Source organism: Colius striatus, chromosome 24, assembly GCF_028858725.1.
Source record: "Colius striatus isolate bColStr4 chromosome 24, bColStr4.1.hap1, whole genome shotgun sequence".
Classification (NCBI taxonomy): domain Eukaryota; kingdom Metazoa; phylum Chordata; class Aves; order Coliiformes; family Coliidae; genus Colius; species Colius striatus.
The window spans coordinates 10,430-33,699 of record NC_084782.1 but is presented as its reverse complement, the minus strand read 5'-3'; the positions used below and the strand labels follow the sequence as shown (position 1 = coordinate 33,699).

At 48.3% G+C, this 23,270-nt stretch overlaps 1 protein-coding gene across 3 annotated transcripts in view; it reads left to right on the top strand.

Annotated features, from left to right (window-relative positions):
• The window catches only part of HIVEP3 (HIVEP zinc finger 3), a 279,924-nt gene extending 257,680 nt beyond the window's left edge, over positions 1 to 22,244 (top strand). For 2 of the 3 annotated variants that reach the window (XM_062014452.1, XM_062014451.1), the window contains exons 8-10: positions 4,684 to 4,782; positions 13,451 to 14,511; positions 14,995 to 15,341. In XM_062014452.1, the coding sequence (XP_061870436.1) occupies positions 4,684 to 4,782; positions 13,451 to 14,511; positions 14,995 to 15,069 (1,235 nt within the window). In that variant the 3' untranslated portion in view covers positions 15,070 to 15,341. Of the gene's footprint in view, positions 1 to 4,683; positions 4,783 to 13,450; positions 14,512 to 14,994; positions 15,342 to 17,285 lie in introns of those variants that run through there. The other variant, XM_062014453.1, reaches the window with a different exon arrangement.
• Positions 22,245 to 23,270: the final 1,026 nt, after the last annotated feature.

The window sequence follows — 23,270 nt, the reverse complement described above, 5'->3', positions numbered from 1 at the left end:
ACTCCAGATGAGGCCTCAGCAGGGCAGAGCAGAGGGGGAGCAGAACCTCCCTGGCCCTGCTGCCCACACTCTTCTTGCTGCCCCCAGGCTGCCATTGGCTTCTTGCCCACGAGGGCACGTTGCTGCTCATGGTCAGTTTATTCTCACCCAGCACTGCCAGGTCTGTCTCTGCAGAGCTGCTCTCCAGCAGGTCACCCCCAGCCTGTGCTGGTGATGGGGTTGTTCCTTCCCAGGTTCAGGACTCTGCACTTGCCCTTGTTGCACCTCAGCAGGTTCCTCTGTGCCCAACTCTCAGCCTGCCCAGCTCTCACTGACTGGCAGCTCAGTCTCTGGTGCATCAGCCAGTGCTCCCAGTTTGGTGCCAGCAGGGAACTCACTGAGGGTCCCTCTGTCCCCTCATCCAGGTTGATGATGAAGATGTTGAACCAGACTGGCCCCAGAACCCATCCCTGTGGAACCCCACTGGCCACAGGCCTCACACTCCATTCTGTGCCATTGATCCCAGCCTCTGGGCTCTGTCATTCAGCAGCTCTCTGCATATTGTTTTAAAAGAGGAGTATGAAAACACCGAAGTCCTGGCAAGCTGTGAGCATTTGCATCACAGTGTCACTCTGGAAACTGGGGTCCTGCTGTTGGTCATTTTGTTGAGGGGCTTTTCGTTGTTGTTGTGGTTCAATTGCTCACTTTTGAAAGGAGAAATAGAAGGTGTGGTGTGTGTGCCCAGTACAGACAGGAGAATTGTCCCAGGAATCTTAGTACTTCTGGTCCCTGTGTTTTGCTTTGACTCTACCACATTTAATACATTGTCTGGTAAATTAATTCCCCTCTTTAAATTTAACTGAGAAATCACTTCTAGCCCCTCTTAAGCTGCTCTAAGTGCTTTTAGAACAGCAGAGTTTTAGCTTTCTCAAAACAACACAAGTATTTAAGCTGCTTTGGGTCCAGAATAAGACCTCAGGACATCAGAAGAGCTTAGGCAGCTGGTAAGACATAGTTACAAGCAGGCATAAGGAGACACCTTTGCTGATACTGTGTGTGCTCCTCCAATGCAGCAATAGTTGAGGTTGGGGGTGTGTGTCATGACTTCCACTGATCCCTGAATTTATTTCAATATAGGCACTTTATTTCACACCTTTTAGTAGATAATCCTTGCTGAGGACCACTTACCTGCCTAGGAGTCAACAGACATATTCTGTGCTTTCAATCCAGCTGCTCTTCCTGCTGGTTTCTCTCCTGCTCCTTCAGATACAGGGTTTTTGCAGCATTTCCAAGGAAGAAATCCTAGGTGGGGTTTTTTTTGGTTTGGAGTTTTGGGTTTTTCTTTAAGTTCAGAGCCAAAACTCTGTAAGGCAACAAGTAGCTGTGATTCCTTCCTTGTGGCATTCCTATGCAGTTCTTCCTGAGGCAAAGTGGTGTTGATTTTACTGGAAATTTGCTGAAGGGCTTGAGCATTTAACCCTGCCAGCATTAATTAAGGGGTCTATAAAAACACAAACTGTAAGAAGAACCCTAGTAAGATAAATATCATTGTTGTCTGAATTGCTCCCAGGATGATAACTCAGCTTCTCAGCTGATGTAAATAAGCCTCAAGCTTTTAACTTCCTTAAAATGATGCAAAGTTAGGTCAGATGAGAATCCATCCCTCTGAGCGTCCCTTCCCTCAAAGGATGGCAACATCCCCACTTGTTGGGGTTTTTTCCTGGTGTGTGTGCAGGGTGCTGTGTATGGATAGACTGTGCCTCAGGGGGATGCAACCCCAGAGCTCTGCAGGCTTAATGTGTGTGGATATGACCTTACCTAACCTAATGAGAAGGAAGGAAGATGGAAAGCAGAGTAGAAAAAAAGTAGAAGGGGAAAGAAAGTGACACTTGCTATGAACTTTTGGTGTTTTGCATGAACTCATTCATGGTGGTGGGGGGGTGTGACGTTGCCTATGTGGTGTCTTCCATCTGACACCTCGTGATCAGCTTGAGTGGGAAGGAGGAGAGAAGCCATGGCCTTGCCTTGCACAAGGAAAGTTGCCTCCAGTGAAAGAAATTAAAGAAGGAAGTGACACTGATGGTTTCTGGCAGAACTGGTCAACCCAAACCATTGCTCAGGGTGGAGCTGAGTGAGAGCAGAGGTGTGATGGGCACAGAGCTGCCAAACCATCTGGTTGGGCTCTCTGCAGCAGCCCAAGGGAGAGTGTGTGTCCACTGCAAACAGCACTGGAGCTAAGGCAGCGGGAAGGACTTGTGTCTGTAACCAGCCTTCAGACATCTAAAGTGGCCAAAGTGGCCACTGTGTGCCTCTGAGGACCAGAGATCTTCCCTCAAGTACAGAGTGGCCTCAGTCTTACCCAAAGCATTGCATTTACAGCTCTCCCCCACTCTCTTCACCCCTCAGTAGTTAATGTTATGACCTCCTGGTTTAGCCAAAACCAGATGCATGTAGCACAGTGAATTTATGAGCATGTTTTGTGGAACTGGTAGCACCAGAATGCCTGCTGGACCTCCACTCCCCACTGTTCCCACCATGGGGATCACAGCTGAATTCTTGAGGTGCCACAGATTAACCAGCAACCCCCAGCTCACACCAGGCATTTACTTGGGCTTATTTTCTGTGTTTGTTGTTATTACTGGAGGGAATCCAGTCAGGGATTTTGCTGTGGTAACTGAGCAAAGATGGGTCATTTTGCCAGCCAAGATGTGATGTGCTGTTATAGACAGGCAGCAGCACCAGGGTTTGATTTCAACAGACTTGGTCAGTTTGTCCTTTTTTCTAGTTAGGTCCAAAATCCCAGTTCCACGAGTCCTTAATTTGGATTAGTTGGATGCTTTTTGGTGGAACAGTGTTTCACTTTAAAACAGAGGGGATTCATTGGAAGCAGAGGTGTCCATGGGAGCATGCTCTTGTCTGACTGGGTGTCTTTGGGTCCACAACAAAACTCCTGGTCCAAAGTGGAGAAAGAGAGGTCTGATTCAGAGCAAGGGCCTGAGCCAAGCTGGCCTCCTCCTCATACCTGAGTGTCCTGACCATGGGGCTAAGGGTATGTAGGCATGAAGTTTAAAAATAATAAATCTGTCTTATTGGAGCTGTTTTGCTACATTTAACTTATTAAATATCCATTGAATCCACATCCTACCTGGATGCCAGATACACAAGGATATAGAGTCAACCTTTGTCTCGTTCCTGTTGGAGCTGTTCCATTTCATATAAAGTGAGCTACATAAATAATTCATGAGCAAAAGAGAAACTGACTGGGTAGCTAGATGGTTATGGCACTCCTCTGAGGTGTGAGGGTGTCATGGGTAATTCTCTGCTCCAATGAATAGTTGTTTATTTATTTATACTATCCAGACCAGCAGGAGGAGAGGTTGATAGAGGCCCTCTATACTCTCACCCAGCTCAGGGACCAGGGGACTCTGTGGATTACCAGCTGAGGGACCTCATTCCTCAGCTGAAGGTTATAATAAAATGTGAGAATTCATTCTTTTCCTTGGTGAGAGAAACAAGCCTCATGTTCATCAGGACTCTCAGGTGTTAGCTAGCAGGAAGGCTGATGGCTCATCGTATTGCTGCAGTGAATTTGGGGTGCTCAGCCAGCTCCTGGGCTGTGCTGGGAAATTAAACAGCCCTTGGTGGAGCTTTAGCAAGGGCCCAGGACTCTTCTCATCCACCAGTTCAGCCCCTAAAGAGGTTTGGTTGAGGAAAGGGAAAAGAGGGACATTTTTTTCTTTGTTTCTCCTGGCCTTTATTTTTCCCTCTGTTCCACCTACCCACCTTTTCCCCTTCAACTAAGGTTCCCCTTTGTTCAGTGTTGGATATAAGTAGGGTTAATAGCTGTCTAATTAACCAGCCCATAATTTGTGAGTTACAATTGGAGAGGTCCCCTGTGAGACCAGCATGCCCATGAGTTATCCCATCACACTGGCTCAGAGCAGTAACCAATGCCCCCACTTCCCAGCCTTCCCCTTGCAGAGGTTGCTTTTTCCATCCCAGCCCTGAGGAAGCCCCATTTAGTGCTCAGCAAGTTTCCTCAGTGCTGACTGACCCTGGTGCACAGGGGTTCAGAGGGTATCCATGGCTCCTTCTGAGAGCTTTTGCCTGGCACTGGAGGGTATGCCAGAGCATCTGAGCCATCCTACTGCAGGAAGAGGGTGATTGTAAGGTCTTCCCCTCTTGCTGGCATCTCGAGCCCTTGTTTTGATGGTACCAGTCTGCCCTGTGGTGCTGAGGAGCTCCTCACCTCCAGGTCTTGAGACCTTGTGTGCTGGGGTGAGGTTGGATGATGCTGGATTGAGATGTGTTTTTCTTCCCTGCTTTTGTTACCATTTTCTTTGCTGCACCATCACAGCTGAACACAGTCCATGCCTTTTCCTCTTCCCAAACTCCAGTGTGGACCCTGACTGTGTTTTATACAGGTTGCAAAATACCTGAAAGCCCACACAGCCCTGCCAGCACCTCTTCTTCCACCCCTGTGCAGCAGCAAAGGAACCAAAGGGAAGAATTAGCCTCGTGTCACGGGGTATTTGAGATGGATACTGGTCTGGGGAGATTCAGAGGACACTGATGTCCAGTTCAAAACCAAACTATTAACTTGGAACTGCTGAGCTTGCAAAATGAAAAACAGGAGAAAAAACAAACCTAAAATCCCCAAAGAAGAGCCTTTTTGACCAAAATGTGTTTTCTGCTTCTTTTCAGGGAATCTGACTAAACACATGAAGTCAAAGGCCCACAGCAAAAAATGTCAGGAGATGGGCGTGTTGGTATCTTCACTGGTGGATCTGGAAGCCGAGGAAGGTAAAAGCTTTCACATTATAAACCTGCTATTGCTCCTAAGAGAGGGCAATATCCATTCAGGCAAGAGATGTGCTCTGCAGATGACCCTTTCAAAGATGTGGAGCAGCTTTGTTCACCCCAGGCTCCTTCCAGCACCCAAGGGAGGATTTCTGCTGGCATGCAGTGGGTTATGGGGCTGCATCCATGGGACAATCTTGAGCCCAGATCTCCCTGATGAGGGCTGTACATGCTTGTCTGAAGTATTTTGGTTGGCTGCAGAGGTAGGAGTAAAGAGATGGGATTGGGAGAATCCTGCATTTGGCCCAGAGCTCTGCAAGTGGACTGAATACATAATAATAAATAGTGGATCTGTGGCATGAGAAGGTGCTTCTTGGTCTTTTGGGATATCTCTAGCAGGGAGCTGAGAGGCCTGGCTGCTGTGCTTTGAAAGAGCCAGGGTCTATCCTGGCCTGAGAGAGTCTCTGAAGCAGCAACATGTGGCCCACTCCTGAGGATACTTAGCATGAGGCTGTGAAATTCCACTTTGCTGCTGCAAGCACTTGCTGGTGGGTGAAGGAGAAAAATCAGTCTAATCCCTGGTTAGGATCTGAGTGTATTTTACTGGAGATGGAGTCCTGAGCATGAGTGTAGAAGTGACCTTTTGGTGTGTGCCCCATGCAGGCTGTGGTGATGTTCTTGCATAGCCCAGCAATACAGGAGTATTAATGATTTGGGGAACACTTTCCTTCTGAAAGGGCCTCCAGAGAAGGGCTTTTCCATAAGGATCATCCTCTGGTGACATACCCACCCCTCTTACCATTTTGACTGGAACCAGGAGGCTCCAAATTCCTGGTGCAAACCTGATGTGTGTCTGGAGGGACTTGTGCATGCATGAGCTGCTCCCATCTCTGCAGACATGCCCATCCTGGACCCTGCAGCACTGCTGGAGGTCTCACCATACCAGGATGGACTGTGAGCAGCAAGGGGGCAGCTGCTTCCCTCATCCCTCGCTCCCACGGGTCTTTTCCATGCGTAGGCTGAAGGTAAATCACCCAGGTCAGGAATGATCTGGAAGATTTCTCAGTAGGGAAAGAGCCAGCAAAACTAAAATAGCATGTTGCTTTGACATTTAATGGCATTATTCTGAGTGCTTTACAAGATGATACGTTTACCCTGACTCACCTGCTTATTTCTTTCATCTCCTTATGCACAAACACACACACGGTCTGTCCGAGGCTCTCTCAATTCAGCAGTCTGTCTGTTCTTTGCAAAGCATGCAAGACTCTCTTATGTAGTAATTTCCACCCTAGTTTGTAGTATCTGCAGCTGAGTTTCCCTGAAGTCATCCCAAGAAGCAAGTCTCCTCTTGGAAGGCTGGGCAGTGTCAGGTAGGAGTGTGGTGACCATAAGCACTCCTGTCTCCATCAGAAATACAGACAGAAAAGGGAGGGAGATCTCCAAGCTGGGAGTACATGAGGAAGCCTCATGTATACTTAGTTATTTAAGCTAGAAAAAGGTATTTTACCCAGATTATTGGTGGCTGCACTGTGACAGCTGTGAAGGGTTTGGTTATGTGTCCCCAGGGAAGAGCTGGATGCTCTTAATGATTGTTTTTCTGTTTCCTTTAGCAAGACCTCGGGTATTTGAGGCTGGAGCTGCAGCACAGGAATGATGGGGAAGAAGCCTGCAGGGCAGCAAATCTCATGAAAATTTGGGTCACACACGTGTTTGTGTTCAGCAGGTGGTTTGTGCTCATTGGAAATGCTGCACGTACCCACTGGGGAGGGAACTGAGGCTGTGGGAGCCCAGGCCTGACTGTCACAGTGGGTGTATTCCTGGATGAAACACTGCCACAGAGCAGGAAGGTGTTTTCTGTTTGCATTCCATTGCAGGCTGGTCATGACACCATTGACCCTTCCTGCTGCCACCACAGAAATGCCGGTATGAAGGCAGCTCTTTAGTACTTTTCATGTTTCACCCTCTGTCTCCCAGTTTTGCTTCTCCCGTCCCTGGGGTTCATTCTGCCACAGCCCACAAGGGTTTGTTGACAATGGGTTAAAGTGAACTTCATGGAACACACGGTGCTAGGGTTATTTTTATAAAGTGAACATCAGCTGAGCAAGTTCTGGAGGCAGCACAGGGAGCCAGGGAATGTTAACTCAGCAGGAACAACACACAGAGCTTATCACCCCCATCCCCTGCTGGGGCTGAGTCCATCAGAGGCTTTACTGGGAAAGGGGCTGGTTCCTGGGACATGGGCAGTGTCAAATGCTTCCTGCTTCATCAAAGAATCATAGAGTGGTGGGGGCTGGAAGGGCCCTGCAGAGCTGCTCCAGCCCCAGCCCCTGCTCAAGCAGGTTCCCCTGGCTCAGGGGGCACAGGAACGTGTCCAGGTGGGGTTGGGAACCTCCTGAGAAGGAGCCTCCACACCCTCCCTGGGCAGCCTGGGCCAGGGCTCCCTCACCTCAGCACCAAAGGACTTGCTCCTCCTGTGCCAATGGAACTGTTTGTGTTCCAGCTGATGTCCATCACCCCTTGTCCTGTCACTGAACACTACAAAAAAAAGTGCTGCCCCATCCTCTTCACATGCAGCTTTTAAATAGTTGTATTGAGATCCCCCCTAAGGCTTCTCTTCTCCAGGCTGAACAGCCCCAGGGCTGCAGCCTTTCCTCCTCACACACATGTTCCATCCCCTGATCATCTTGGTGTCCCTGCACTGGCCTCTCTGCAGCAGTTCCCTGTCCCTCTGGAGCTGGGGAGCCCAGAACTGGACACAGGACTCCAGATGAGGCCTCAGCAGGGCAGAGCAGAGGGGCAGCAGAACCTCCCTTGACCTGCTGCCCACACTCTCTTGCTGCCCCCAGGCTGCCATTGGCTTCTTGCCCACGAGGGCACGTTGCTGGCTCAGGTTTAGTTTGCTATCAACCAGCACTGCCAGGTCTCTCTCCATGCAGGTTACTAACAATCACCAAGTGTGTTTCTGTAGGTAGCCCATGGTGGCATCAGTTTGCTGTTCTGCAACTGCAGCCTTTAGTGCCATGGGAAGAGCTCGTGCTGCAGGTGGCTTGCAGGGCTGTGGAGGCTTTGCCCACCATGCAGCCCTTGGCCACTGGTGCCTCTGAGGTGCTTCAAGTCTCAGATTTTGGATATCAGAGCTCAGGAGTGCTGTGTCCAGCAGTGTATTGCATCCTTGAGGTATCCACACTGGTTCATTAAACCATGCTGGGGACGTTTGCAGGCACTGACATGCCACCATCTCAGCTGAAACTGCAGGAGCCATCCACAGGACACGTGTGGCTCAGGCCATCTACCACACTGCCATAAAAACTCTGAGTTGTTGAATTAGCATTCCTGCAGAGAAGGTTGAGTGTGGTCACCCTGTTTTGAAGGCACAGATGTGCACATGCAGAGCAATCTGATGAGGCTCAGGACTCGTATCACTGTCCTGGTATAAATTTGGCTTGGAGGGCTGAGCAGCTTTCCTTGACCTGAACAGATCATGGCTCAACCTGTCAGCAGAGAACCTGTGGGATATATCTGAGAAGTCCTCTGGTTCACCAGTCCCAAATCTTAGTGACCCCCCAGTGCCATGCCCTTTCAGGGTGGTCAGGGGACAAGGACATGGGAGAAAGAAAGAGCCCTGTGGCATTACCAGACACCTGTGCTCTCTTTCACAGTGCCTTTCCTGACATGTACAGGGATGACAAAGGGCTATTCCAGGCCATGCAGGATAAACATCTAGCCAAAGATATCTGACCTGGCTGACAGCACTCTGCTCTGCCTCAAGGGATGACTCTCTTCTTTTTAAATCTGCTGGAACTCTTGGCTTTTCTCCAGCTCTTCAGAGCAACCTTTCCATCAGGCAGACACATGCTGTACTTGTCTGTGGCCTTTCCAAAGGAGAGCACAGCAAAAAGAAAACTTAGTTAGGGGTTTTGCAGTAGCAGCCCCGAGGGAAAAATGTTTTGGGTGGTATGGGATTGCTGGAGAAATCCTTCATCCCAGGAGTTCACCCAAAATAGTTGATTAGCTGATGGTCTCCAGAAGTCTGTCTCTGCTCTTATACCACCTGTTGGTGATGCTTCTGCAGATCAAAGCTAGACAGGGAAAGAGGCAACTGGCACCTGAAATGCTGCTTGCATGGCTCTGAAAGAACAACTGTTATTTTAAACCTTTCCATTATAGTAAGTTAGAACTAATGAATCATATTAATTGAATGTCACTTTTGAACATCCCGTGAATCAGAAGTCCTGTCTCTGTTAGGTGTAATTGCAGGCTTCTGAGGACAGCACTGCAAGGGATCACTGCACCAGGCCAGGGGAATGCCTTCATTCCTGCTCTCCTTCAGTCAGCCATCCCTGGGCTCATACAGGGTTAATAACAGGGCACTCAGCAGTGTGTTGTGTGATCCATGTGAGAGCTGGGCCAGGCTGTAAGCTGCAAAACAGAGGTCTGGCAGGTGGTGAGGCTGAGCTGGTCTCAGCCTTTGGCTTCATGGAAAGAACAGATCATAGAATCCCAGAGTGTTGAAGGTTGGAAGGGCCCTGCAGAGCTCATCCAGCCCAATCCCGTGCCAAAGCAGGTTCCCCTGGCTCAGGGGCACAGGAATGTGTCCAGGTGGGGTTGGAAACCTCCTGAGCAGGAGCCTCCACACCCTCCCTGGGCAGCCTGGGCCAGGGCTCCCTCACCTCAGCACCAAAGGACTTGCTCCTCCTGTACCACTGACACTTCTTCAGAAAAAAAGGTGTAATTTCATCCTCCTGATGTGCACCTTTTACATCCTTGTAAGTGTTGATGGGATCCCCCTTCAGCCTTCTCTTCTCCAGGCTGAACAGCCCCAGGGCTGCAGCCTTTCCTCCTCACACACATGTTCCATCCCTCAGCATCTTGGTGTCCCTGCACTGGCCTCTCTGCAGCAGTTCCCTGTCCCTCTGGAGCTGGGGAGCCCAGAGCTGGCCACAGGACTCCAGATGAGGCCTCAGCAGGGCAGAGCCGAGGGAGAGGATAAATCCCAACAAAAGCCCAAGAAAGCTCTGCCTTGCACCCCCAGGTCAGCTAAGCAGAAAGCACTAAGCAGAAAGGATGGGACCATCAGCTGGGAGGCCTGTTCTGAGGAAAGACCCTACATGGGCTGCAGAGGACAGGAACCCATTAGTGTTGGGAAGGGACTCGTCTCCCGTTGCTGCTGTTGGCTGTGCAGCTGCTGGCTGGAACACGTTGTGCTGTCTGGACTTTATTGCATTATGCAAGTAACCTGTGTAATTTTAGAATCACAAAAAATACACAGTCTGCATTTCCTCCCATTGATGAAGACCATTTGTGGTAGTGTAAAGGGGAAGGTTTACCAGGAAGGAATGCAGAAGGTGCAAATGGGAAGGTGTGATGTCAGAGGACGTTTCCTTTCTTTCCTTACATCTCCTTTTTCACCTGGTAAAAGCTAACACTGGACTTTCAAATATTCTGCCTCTTGAGTTAGGAGCCCCATAGCTCACAAATGCCAAGTAAATACTAAATAAAGCAGCCAAGAGGATGGTCATAAAATCCTATTTTGTCCTGTAATGGTTGGGGCTGTTTGGATGGATGAGAAAATAAGGTAAAAGTGGCAAAAAGGTGCATGAGAAATGAGAGCTCACAGCTGGATCGTGCAGCCACTGCTCCCAGAGGAGGGGATTGCAAAGAGCCTTCCCCTGTGTAAGCACAGAGCATCTTCTCCTTTGCAAAGAGGCTCAGAACAGAGCCTGGAAAGGACTATTTGAATTATTTAAAAGCTGTTAAAAAGACCTGTAACTGACAATTTCCATGTGACACAAACCAGCACAGATTGCTGTGCTTTCCTTTGGGGGCAGGCAGGGAGGGAACAGCAGTTCCAAAAACTCCCTGAATTGTTTTAAACTAGAGTTATATTTCACTTGATTGTTTTTCTTTGTGTTTAAAGGCCAGGAGAAAGTAAGGGATGTCACTGTAAAAGGAGTTGGGAGTGTAGTTCTTCACTCCTGCATGGGTTTTCCTTGGTGTGATTACACCAGCTTGGTAGAATAACCTTGGAATAATACATGTGTGATGAAGTGCAACACTCAGATGAAGCTGTTGCCAGGGCACACTTTCACTATCTCCCTCTCTCCCCCTTTCCCTCCCTCTCTGTCTTCTCCTGACTTGCCCTTTCTCTGCACATTAAGCTCAGCAAAACGCATTTCAGTTCCCAGAAGCCAGGGCTCAAGTCTGAGTTTTCCTTCTGCCTGCAAGGAGCGTGTTAGGAGGCCAAAGCAAATTCCCTTTGGGCTGTCCCAGGACTCACTGAAATGTTTCTCTTGGTGGCAAATGCAAACAACTCTCCAATGCAGAGCTGGCTTCACATTTCCCTCACTCCATACTCCTGACCTTGCTCTCTGTCCTGACCAGCGCCTGTCCCTTGTGTGACCGGGGCCAACTCATAGCTCTGGTAGTAAAATGCATTCCTTTTTCCAAGCATGAAATATGCACAGCTCACCCTACAGCTGGGAGAACTGATGGTTTGGAATAGTATTTGTTCTGAACTCAGATCCTTTGGGAGTTTGCAGGCAACTCACCACTGGATCCTGGGTCCAGCAAACACCATCATTGTCCAAGGATTTCACAATGCAAAGGAGCCTCATGGTGGAGAGCTGCTGGCTTTGGCTTGGTGCAGTGGGAGTTCTGCAGTAGGTCTTGCTTTATGAACTAGTTCACAGATACTTGTGAAGTAGAGTGGGGTGCAAATCATAGAATCACAGAGTCATTTTGGTTAGAAAAGGCCTTTAAGATCATTGAGGCCAAGCCCAACACTAACCCCTGGCCCTCAACACCTCAGCTCCAGGGCTTTGGGATCCCTCCAGGGCTGGGCACTGCCCCAGCTCCCTGGGCAGCCTGGCACAGGGGCTGACACCCCTCTCAGGGAAACAGTTCTGCCTCAGCTCCAACCTCAACCTCCCCTGGGTAAACTTGAGCCCATTTCCTCTTGTCCTGTCACGAGACAGGACAATGAGATGCATTTCAGGCTGACTCTTGGATGGATAATCAGCCATGCTAAAATTATTTCACTGGTCTTATTTCACTGGTAATGCCAACACCTTCATGAGCATTTACTGGTAAGGCCTTGTTATTAAAAGTAAACAAGAATTAGACTGTTTGTCCATAGAACACAGTGACTTCTCACTGTGTGGCCATGTCCCCTTTGGAAAACCACCCTGCCTGCTGCAGGGAGGTGTGTTCCAGCCTGAGCATTAGCTCCATTTAATTTTCCCTCCAGCTCATCCTGCTGACAGATGACAGCTCTAAATGGAAAACCATTTCAGTGTTCATCAGGAGAGCAGTGGTGTCCTAGGCTGAACTGACAAGGAAAAGAGGCCAGTGGTGCTGCAATTAGTTCACCAGGTGTTAAAGCAACATGAGGGCACTCTTCTTCCAAAGCCAGGGCCCAAGCATGTTACAGAATCATTTCTGTTAGAAAAGCCCTTTAAGCCCATTGAATCCAAGCCCTGCCCTCACCCTGCCCAGCCCAGCACTAACCCCTGGCCCTCAGCACCTCAGCTCTGGGATCCCTCCAGGACTGGAGACTCCCCCAGCTCCCTGGGCAGCAAAGAATATGGAACACTTCACAGATTTGAGTGTCCCAGCAGCTCTGCACCCATTGTCTTGCTGCTTTGGCACCGAGTTTGAGAAGCTTCTTTTCTAAGCCCCTCCGGAGCAGTGGGGACTTGCAGGAAAGCCTGGTGACAGTGTGGTTTTGTTGAGCTACAGTGACATCCAGTGGCTGTTCCCAGTGGACCTCTCTGGGCTGCATTTCTGCAGCCTCAGGTTGCTGCACATCTGGCCTGGGGAAATGCAGATTTCCCTCTGTGCAGTGCCAGAGCAGCGGGTCAGCAGCAGCAACCTGCTTAGGAGGCTGGAAGTGATCTCACAACGCTTCTGCTGCCTCTCAAAGTAGAAGATAGATGCTGTATTTTTACCTGCAAATACATCTCAAATCCTTTCAGCATTTTGCTTTTTGTCGACTCCTCACTGTCCACAAGCTCTTCTTGACAAACCATCCTGCTGCACAGACAAACAGGAGAAACCTCTGCCACAAAGAACCTTCTGCATCATAAACCAGAGTTAATCAGAGTAAGGGAAAATATCCACAGAGGTTCTTTCAACCCTGTTGTTTGCTTTTTAATAAAAGTCCTGTCTTGCTAATGTTTAGTGCTCATGTAGTCTGGGCAGAAAAAGGCCCAGCACAGGGAGGGTGGGAGCAGCCATCCCACCAGCCTTGGCAGCTTTAGGTATTTTGTGGATACTGTTGAAGCAAATAGTCATAGAGAGCCCACCAAAGGAGAGCAGTGCTGCTGTTTTCTTCATCTGTTGAGAGCCTTTTTTGCGTTTCTAGAGGGTCTGTGAAGGGGCAGAGCAGAGGCAGGGATGGATGGCTGTGTGTGCTGACAGAGCAATGGCTGGAATCACAATTAGGGTAGAGCAGGAGTTCTCTATGGTGAGATTTACTGGGACCTACTGGGTCCATCAGGAGTGGAGTTGGCACAGAGGGCAAGGCTGCAGGCTTCAAAGTGTGAGATGATCAGACCTAGGAAATAGCTGAGTCCCCTCTCCTCTTGTCCCCTTAGAACTTCTGAGCAGATTCAGCACAAATATAGCCCCTGTATGTGTGCTTTACACTCTTTGTGTTTGCTCATCCCTTCAGGAACCAGTGAAGACCTATTCCAGGACTCTGAGGGGCGGGAGGGATCTGAGCCAATAGAGGAACATCAGTTTTCAGACCTAGAGGAATCTGACGACGATGATGACAACGAAGATGAGGAAGATGAGGAGGAAGAGGAAAGCCAAGATGAGCCACCTTTAAAGTTGCCAGAGGTCAAACATACCGCCCTCCCACTGCACTCTTCAGGTGGCTCTCCATCTTCTCAAGAGGAAGGCACTGAAATAGCATTGTCCGTATCCCGAGAAACTGTTCCCAGCAGCCAAAAAGTAGGTGAAGGCCAGCAGGCCTCCTCCTCAGGGCTGGAAACAAAGTGGTCAGCAGACAGCAGTGACATTGCTGTGTGCCACAGCTTCTTGAGTCTCCACAGACCAGCTTTGACCTCCACCGAACAATTGGCTTCTGCTGAGAGAGAGTCTGTCACAAGGCCGCAGATGTCCTTAGTTATGGACCTGCCAACCTCAAAAGACACCTCCCCAAGGAAAAGGTGGTCTCCAAGCCAGGACTCTGGCAGAGGTGGTGGCAGCAGCAGACCAATGCTAGCAAGAAAGCACCTATTAACCAAAAATGAAACGTCACCGAAACGGTTTTCACCAACTGGAGAACTGTCTTCTCTAAGGTGCCTGTCTCCAGGGAGAGGGTTGTCCCCTTGCCAGCGTGTCTCTCCCAGGAGAGAGGCATCTCCACTGAGATGTGTGTCACCAAGACTCGAGCTGTCGCCCAGCAGGCATCTTTCCCCCAGAAGAGAGCTGTCCCCAAGAACATACCTTCCACCAGAAGGAGAAGTCTCCCCTGTGAGGCACTCGTCACCAAGCAGAGAGATGTCATCGGTCAGATATTTATCGCTGAAGAAAGTCTTGTCTCCGGGCTGTTCAGAGTCATCCAGGTATCCATCCCCTGGGAAAGAGGACTTGCCTGGTACTAGCAAATCAGCAGCAGATGACAAACTTCAAAGCTCATATCAAGCCCAGCATGGGATATTATCTTCGATGCCTCTACCTCACAGGTTCTTTGGCAAAAACGTACAGCTCTACGAGTCCAAGCTGGTAAGTTCAAGCCCCTCTTGTCCTCTAGTCCCTGCAGGTTGTTCTCTGATATGTTCTTAATGAAGGTTGCAATGGAGAAGGGCACAGTGACAGTGACAAAGTGACTCTGGACAGTGGGGTTTGCACCCGTTTTGGTCCTACCCATCTCAGTTGAAGAGAAATAAAGTTGCCCTTTCTCCAAGGGATTGTTTACATTCCTGACCCAACCAGTCTCCTGCTGAGACAAGCAGTAAGGATGTCTGCTTGGTCATGACTAGTTATCCCTAAGAAACCTTTGGGAATGGGAATTTCATACCCATTTCTGAGATTTCACCAACCAGGGTGAAGCTGTCACTGGTCACTGACCTGAACCTGATCTGAACAAGCCATTGCACTCTGTTGCCAGCCCCTGGGCTGTGCACATGTGTAGCCAACTCTGTTAGATTTAACTGCTGAGAAATGTTTGTTTGGACATCTCTGATTTCATCTCACTTCTCTCTTCAGCACAGAGAGGTGTTTCCTACTGGGTCCAGAAAATTATTTAATGTCTCTGCTGGACATATCAAATCCAATGGTTAAAGGAAATTTGCATGCTCCTCCCACTGCTGCAGGCAAATTAGACGGCGAGTTTGGTGGAACAATTCCCATTTCTACTGAAGTGCCTGGCTCTCCTGTAATTTATGCTGGTGAACATGAGATTCAGTTGCTGGAGTTACTCTGCTGTGAAACTGGTGTGAGGAGAGACTGGAGCCCTTAGGGACTGCACTGGGAAGAGAGAGGCCTTTATACAACCCCTGGAGAACCTGTCACGGCAGATGCTGACCCAGGTCTTCTCCAGAAAAGCCACGCTGCCCAGTGTGCGTGTCCTCCACGTCTATGATAACATCTTTTGGTGCTGCCTGCCTTCTGCTTTTCACTATGAGTGTTCTCAGACACTATCCTTTGGTTTAGGTCCAAACTTTTGCTTCCTTTTCCCTTTCCTATCAATTAACTTCTTGTGGTGAATCTCAACGCTGTGGAAACTCTGGTCCTTCAATTCTAAAGCATCTCTGTCAGGAAGACTGCCCACTGCCATTACTTGTAGCAAATCCCCTTAGCTCACTAGTCCACAGTAGGAGACAATATTTGTCCTCTTGCTTATCTGCCTGTTCACACCTTTTATCTTGCACTGTCACACACATACTTTTCTCCTCTCTTTTCCTGCTCCTTTTATGCACCCAAAGTCACCATTGTTGCTCTTCTCATGTGCCTCCAAAGCAACAATAGAGAACTGAACAGAAAACTCCATTTATCAGTGAGATAGACAGCTGGGGTTTTGTTGCAAAATTATGTTCCTGGCAAGGCTGCAAGAGACAGAAAGATCAGAGGTGGATTTATCAGATCCTAAACTGGTGGCCTGTGCCCAAAACTGGTGCCCTTTGCATTGCTTAGAAACCTGGAGATGACCTGGCTTATCTTCAGTGTAAAGCTTTCTAACAAGCCTGGGCATCAGGCCTGACCATGCTCTCTTCCCACTGGCTGTTGCAGTAGGTACTGTCTCTGTCTGGTAGCTTTTGCACTGTTGAGGTGATCTGATTGGGGTTTCCCAGCATCCCTGTAGTGATTCTGACAAGACTTTGTGTGGATAAGTGCGATTTAGCAACTGTTTGGGCTTGTAACTGCTGACCAAGTGTACACTACCTTCAGTGGCTCTTGCTTCCTTCTTCTTCTCTTTTGCTGCTTTTCTCTGTCGCCTCTTTGTAGAGATCCAGCTCACAGGGTCAGGCAATTCTCCTTAATCCCACAAAGAAATATGACCTACAGTGAACCCTCAAAGTTTGTAGCTAACCCCATCTTAATAGTTTTCAGTTTCTGTTGCTTCCTCTTCTTGGGAGTCCTGTTTAGGGGTTTAGTTATAACCTCATCACTAATTAATCCATTTCTGTTTAGCCACATATCTCTCCATGATGTACATTAGGAAACTATGTGAAGCACCGAGAGAGAAAGAGGAAAAGGTAAAATAGTAGGGTCTTAACCTTTGATTTCTACAGACCACACCATGAGGGTGGTGGTTGGGGATCACACTGATAGGTGTGCTTTGTGTCAAATGGGAGTTAATGCTCTCTCTCACTCCAAACCATCCTTGCAATTAGTAAGGATGTCATCCTGCTTTAAGATACAGTAAAAATAAGAAACATCATTCTGGGCTCTCAGAAACCCCACTTACCGAAGGGGATCTAAAGCAGCTCAGCAGGAAACAATGTCATCCTCTGCCAAGGTTTCAGAGGCACCTCTGGTAATAAGACAAGGGGTGATGGTTTTAAACTAAAGGAGGGCAGATTCAGCCTAGACCTGAGGAAGGGATTTTTTACAATGAGAGCAGTAAAGCACTGGCACAAGCTGCCCAGAGAGGCTGTAGCTGTCTCATCCCTGGAAGCAGTCAGGGCCAGGTTGGATGGGACTCTGAGCAACCTGTTGTACTTGAAAGTGTCCTTGCTCAATGCAGGGGGTTGGAACGGGTGACCTTTAAAGGTCTCTTCCAACCCAAACCATTCCATGATGATATAATGATCCGAGCCTGAAGCAAAGCCCTGATCTGTGCCCCAGCAGGCTCTGGGTGTATTTGTACACACTGTGGGTTGTGTTGCTCCTAATCTTAATGGTTTGGGGGTCCAAATCTTCTTTGGTTGATTGCTCTCCCTCACATTAGAATAAAATCTTAAGAAAACCAATACTTGTAGCAAGCATTTACGGTGCTTATGCTGCAACTTGTGCATTGCACTCACTGAGCTGTTTCTTTTCCCTCTTCGGTGCAGAAGATAGAACCACGAAGCCCAACATGCTCACCTGGTGTCACGCAGCCTGTCTACTCCAGACCCTTGCAGTCACCTCATGACATACACGTCCACGCTCCCAGCCGAGGGGAGGAGAACGTCTTCAGCCATCTCCCGTTGCATTCGCAGCAGCTCACGAGGACGCCATATCCTATGATTCCCATTGGGGGCATCCAGATGGTCCAGGCAAGGCCAAGCACCCATCCCAGCTTGGTGCCCAGCTCAGTCGTGTCCCTGCAGGCAGGATACTTTGGCTCTGGTGGCAGCAGCTTCACAGAGTTCAGCCGAGCTCCCGAGAGGGACGAGGAGCCGCAGGTCCCACGGGAGCCGCCGTCAGCCTCCGTCTCCCCGGTTGCAAAGGTTTCTAAGTACACGTTGTCCCCAGAGCTTACGAGCAGCGGTTACTTAGAAGAGAAAACAAGGACTAGTGAGCTTCAGCAAAAGACAGAGCAGGAGGAATACAGGGTAAAAATGTTGGCTGAGTCTAGCCATGCAGAGCAGGCGGGCTGCTCGGCATCCCCAGCCAGCCCCAGCACAACCCACGAGCACTCTCCAAAGCCTTCGACAAGCGGGGAAGAACCCTTGAACAAAACGGGCAAGAAGCAATCTGGCAGCTCGAGCACTTCTTTTGAATCATCCTGCACTTTCATCTCAGACCTGCCCTCCCAGCCGTTGGACCGAAGCAGCAGCATGGGCTGCCTCTCAGAGCCCTCACCCAGCCATTCGCACGCTCAGCCCTTCTCCGTCCGGAGGAGAAACCTCTCCGGAGAGCCCGGTCGCCAAGGGGGAAGCTCCAGGAAGAGCAGTCCACACCTAGAGCATGCAGATTTAGGTCAAACTCAAAAAAAGGTGGATGAAAACACGGGAAGTACTTAAGCCTCCACCACCTGTTCCACCTTTAGGCTTCCTATGTAAAATCAACAGACATTTTCAACACTATTTCCTTTAGTATAATCATCGCTATAAGAAGCACTCTAGTGAATGACCAAACCCACGGAAGATTCCTGGTTTTCTTTGTCCCAGTCTGGTATTATCTCCACATGTATGCAGTTACTTGTGCCTTTTTCTATACCTTTTGTTGCTTGAAATGTACAAAAACTGTTTGAGGCTGTGAATATTTTTTTAGAGTTTTTTGGAAAGGGGGTTTGTTAGACCTTGTCCTTTTTTTTTGGCCATTTCGGTGTGCGTAAAGATGGGCCTGAGAGATGCAGAAAGGAGAGGGTTAAGCATTTTAAGAGGAAAGAAGATGCACTGAAAACAAAAGAAACAGAAAAACTTTTTTTTTTATATATATATATATTGATTAAATGATTAAAAAAAAAGAAAAGAAACAGAAACAAACCAAACCCTTGCTCCTGTGTACAGAAGTTTATGATTCGTATTTATTACATGCTTTATTTAATTCTCGCAAAGTGCTTGTGGTTTATTTTGGGGTTTTTGTTTGACTTCTTGCATCCCTCTGGTTGCCTATGGTTGTGCTTTAAACAGTTGAGACTGCTTTACATTTGAGAAACGTTGTTGTTTACCCTGAACTTGTAAATGAAACTAGCACTTCCTTGAGGAGGGGGAGGTTCCTTCGTAGGGAGAGAGAGAGAATTGTCACTCCAGAGAGAGAGTGAGTCTCGAGCATCCCTCCCTCCTGCAGAACCCAGCAAAGCACTTTTCTAAAAAGGGACTTAAAAAAAATAATAAAATAGGAAAAAAAAATTAAATAGGTTGTTCTTCAAAGATTTAACTGCAAGAACATAGGAATGTATCGAATGTAGACCCAGTGCCAGGAGCGGTGTCTCTCGCTGGACGAGCCGGCCTCCTGCTTGCTTTAATCCTTCCATCCCGCGCCCGCCCCCTGCGAGCACCTCGTCACCCCGGCAAAGTCCTGCCTGTGCCTGAGAGCCCCTCTTTTCTGGGGTTTGGAAGCCCTCTGTGAACACCTTCCCTTGGTTGCAAAGTGGAAGCAAACTCAGCCTTTGCGACAGTTTTCCCTCGGTGATTCTTAAGTAGCGGATAAGCTCCCTCCGTCCTTCCCCATCCCATCCCCTCTGCTCCTGGCTGGTTTGGCTTCCTCGAGCTCCAGGGATGCAGGAGTAGGTTGTGCTCTGCTCCTTTGCACACCTGCAGCTCTGTAACTCACGAGTGACTCCGTGTCTTCTTTTATTTATTTATTTAAGCAGAACGTGGCCAACGTCCCTCTTGTGCAGATGGGCCTTCTCTTCTTTCCTTTTCCTCTGATGTTTTGGAAGACACAAACAGACGATGCTGAGTGGTTAATGTTTGCAATCAGCTTGTTATGCATGCACAGTAACTTCTTTTTTTCCAGAGCAAATGTGTAACTATGACCATCCATAGCAGAGCAATGGCCTCTACTGCCAAGAGATACTGATACCAAATAGAGAGAGCCCTGATGGAGCCATTCCTCTCTGTCAGCTTGAGCACATCCTTTTTTTTACAGTACCAATGGTCCATCCCGTGTTTGCCCAAGCAGACAGCAGGCTCTTCACTACTTCAGAGGGTTTTCTGGTCGATGGAATCTGTACAAACCTCTTTTGGTTGTTTTTTTTTGGTTGTTTTGTTTTAATTTTAACCACAGCAAGAAGATGATGATATAAATATTGGAGCAGTGGACCAGTTCTTTCTTCTTTCAGAGCTGTTCCAGTTTGTTGGGGACATAATACACTTCTTTTTTAAAAAAAAATAAGAAAAAGGAAAAAAAAAAAAGCAAAGAAATCAAATAAAAACCTGAATGAGAACTTATTTCCTTGCCAGACTTGATGAGCTATGAACTGTTCCCATTTCATGGGCAAATAATATCAGTTTTTTAATAATCCGTGGTTTGCTTTTGCTTTTGCTTTTCTTGTAAAGGGAATTAAGTACAAAAGAAGAGATCATGGAAATAACATTAAGGCTGTGACACTGACCAAACCAACATCCAGAACCCATTTATACTTTAATTAGCACTTTTATCAAGTTTCCCTTTTTTTCCCCCATCTCCCTCCTCTTTGGCCCCAAGCCTGGAAGCTGGTCTTGCTTTCAAACCTGGCCAGATCCCCTGGCAGCAGGAGCAGGGGCTGGGACTCGAGCTCAGCATTGCAACTCTGTTCTGTGGAACTCTTAAGTAACATCTTAAATCCTGCTCAGGCTTTAAGTGTGTGCTTAACACCAGGCTGACTCAGAGAGCCTGCTCAGCCAAGCTTGGTGTGAGCATCCCTGGAAAACCATCCACTAAATCTAGAGGCAGTTCTGACTTTTCCTGGCTTCTGCCACTTTTTTTCTCCCCCCTCTTTGCCCTTGTCACACTCTTAACATTACTCCAAGATAACTTTTTGTATTTTTTATATATATATTATATATATATATGAAAACTGTACATAAGAAGCTTAATGCAGCAGTTGTGCACTCAGCCTCCTGGTTTGGTTAGCTGCGTTTGACATGAGCTTTGGGCTAGATCAAATTTGCTTGGCTCCTTTCTGTAACTGTATTTTAGTCTTTGACCTGTTGATACTTTGCCTGAGGTTTGGTTGGGTTTGTTTTTTTGTGTTTCCTCCCCTTTGTCATTTCTGGACAGAGGAGAAAAAGAGAAAAGCCCAACAAAACTCAGAAGTCATTACATTGGTTCCTTGCTTTATTGTGGTTTCTTGCTCCTTTTTTATTGTGTTTTTCTTTTTTCCTTGGGGTTTGGGTTTTTTTAAAGTTTTTAAAAGCTTTTCCAGCAGCTGGAGATGAGCTGAAGCTTTCTACATCTCAGCTGCAGAGCATCGGGGCTGGCAGCCAGTGCTGCGTGGGGCAGCCGTGTGTGTGTGTGACGATCCAGATGCTCTTGGATTGTCAAGCAAGGGCAAGGAGTTTGGGAAAGGGCTTGTGTGGCTGTGGGGTGCTCAGCTCCCATCCCCAACAGCTGGCAGCAAGGGAGCAGGCACATGCAGAGACCTCTGAAAACTCAGGAGATGGGCAAATATTCCCCCCCTGCCAAGTCTGTGCCGAGGCTTGACCCTCAGCTTCTCGGCAGAGTGGCTGTGGGCACGGCGGGGGAGGCTCTGGCTGGGCTGAAATGGTGCTTCATGCTATACTTCACAGGGGCAATATGGCCTATTGGATAGGCAAAAAGGATCACAAAAATAATCAATATTGCTATTTAAGGGCTAATTATCACACTGACAGCTCAGAGCTCGGCGGGAAGGACGTCCTCCCCCGCGCCAGCACCAGCATCTCTGTCTGTGGGCAAGGTGGGCAATCCCTGAGGGGCAGCCCCGGCCCTGCTCTGAAATCATAGTGTGACCTTGTGCAAATTGTGTCTCCCCTCTGCCTCATACTCAGCCAAGGAGCACAGTGATGCAACTCCTCTGGTTTCCAGAGAGTTGTGTGTGTTATTTGCAGACCCTGCTGTCACTGGTGGCTGCCTTTCCTACCTGGGGCACCCGTGAGCTTCCCTGTGTCACGCTTGGTAAAAGCTGTTTGCAGGTCACAGCTTTTAGTATCACTCTGAGTGTCTGTTCTGTCTGCAAAATAGGGGTGATAAATCCTGATTTACTTCCCACAAGGGCTGCAGGGGTGGCTAAGTTTGTGTCTGTACAGATGCTTTTCAGAGCAGTTAGCTGCGTTATTTGCAAGAGAATGTATTAATAATGCAAATAGGCAAATTAAAAACCAGAGCCCAGCCCTTCCTTTTCATCAGCAAGTGGAAATAAAATCCCCTGCTTTTCTTATGGCAGAGGTTCTTAAATTTATAGTCCATGAAGGCACATGGCCTCCAGGGACTGGCTGCTCCTCTTTGTTATGTAGCTGGTTATTCAGCCAAAACCCTGCTCTGATAGTTCCTTCCCTGGTAGGTTGTTTGTGCAGCTCCTGTGAATGCAGGTACTCAATGGCAAACAGATGCTGTGGCATCCCAGAAGTCATTCTGCACCATGACTTGGGCCATGCTCTTAAATAACTCCTTGGAGCAGTTGTGTTAAGTACCAAGCCTTATATCCAGAGCTAATAAAGCACTTCTACATTGGCTTAAGCTTGAGCATTTCTGGAGTTTCAGTAACTTCTTTGTGCTTAAGCACAAATTTAGCTTCTTTTGTCAAGGTTATAGAGCTTTGTGTCTTGCAGGACTGAGCAGACCATGGGAGAAGGAGAGGGGGCAGTTGGGTCCAGAAAACGACCCCGTGCCTTGAAACAGATCTCTGTCAGCTCTAATTATTCACAGGTTGTTGGCTGGATACCCAGGAACTGCAGAAGGAAACTCTTTAAAAAGTAATGATGAAGTAGCTGTGACTTTACAGCTTATGACTGGGAAATGTATTTCATCACCTGCTCCTAAGGGGTGACATTTTCAGCCCCAGTGTCTATAAAAGTTACGGAGAGAGCTTGAGCTCTCTGCTCAGAGCCAGCAGCCGGTCCCACACCCTGTCCTCCAGCCCTGTCAGAGCCACTGGCATTGCCTTGGAGCTGGCCACAGCAGATGTCTACTGGCAGGGCTGCAGGCAACCAGTGGAAAGCCACCAGGCCCCCTGCCAGTCCCTGGAGCTGTGATGGGCACAACTAGCCACCTCCCCATCACTTTCCAGTCACCCTTACCAAACAATCTGCAAACCAGTTGCTTTCTCCCTTACTCCAGCTTTCACTTTCACCTCACTCTTGTTTTCAACCCTCAGAAGCAGCACCTGAACAAGCAATATCCTTGGTCACTCAGAAGTCATTAAAACAACACCAATTTTCATGCAAAACCCTGGACAATTTGATCTAGCCCTTCTGTTGGCTCTTTTTCTCTGCTGTTCTTGCAATAGCTTTTCATTTGCTGACTTGGTTCCATCACGCGCTTTTCTTTTTCTTCTCTTATTTTTTCTTCCTTCGAGCTACTTCCATCTATTGCACAGTATTGACAGATCAAAACCATCTTGTAAATGATTTCCCAAAACCCTAAAAAGGTGAAAAAAAGCAAACCAGTCCTGATGGCATAAAAGAAACCCCCACCAACCCCAATCT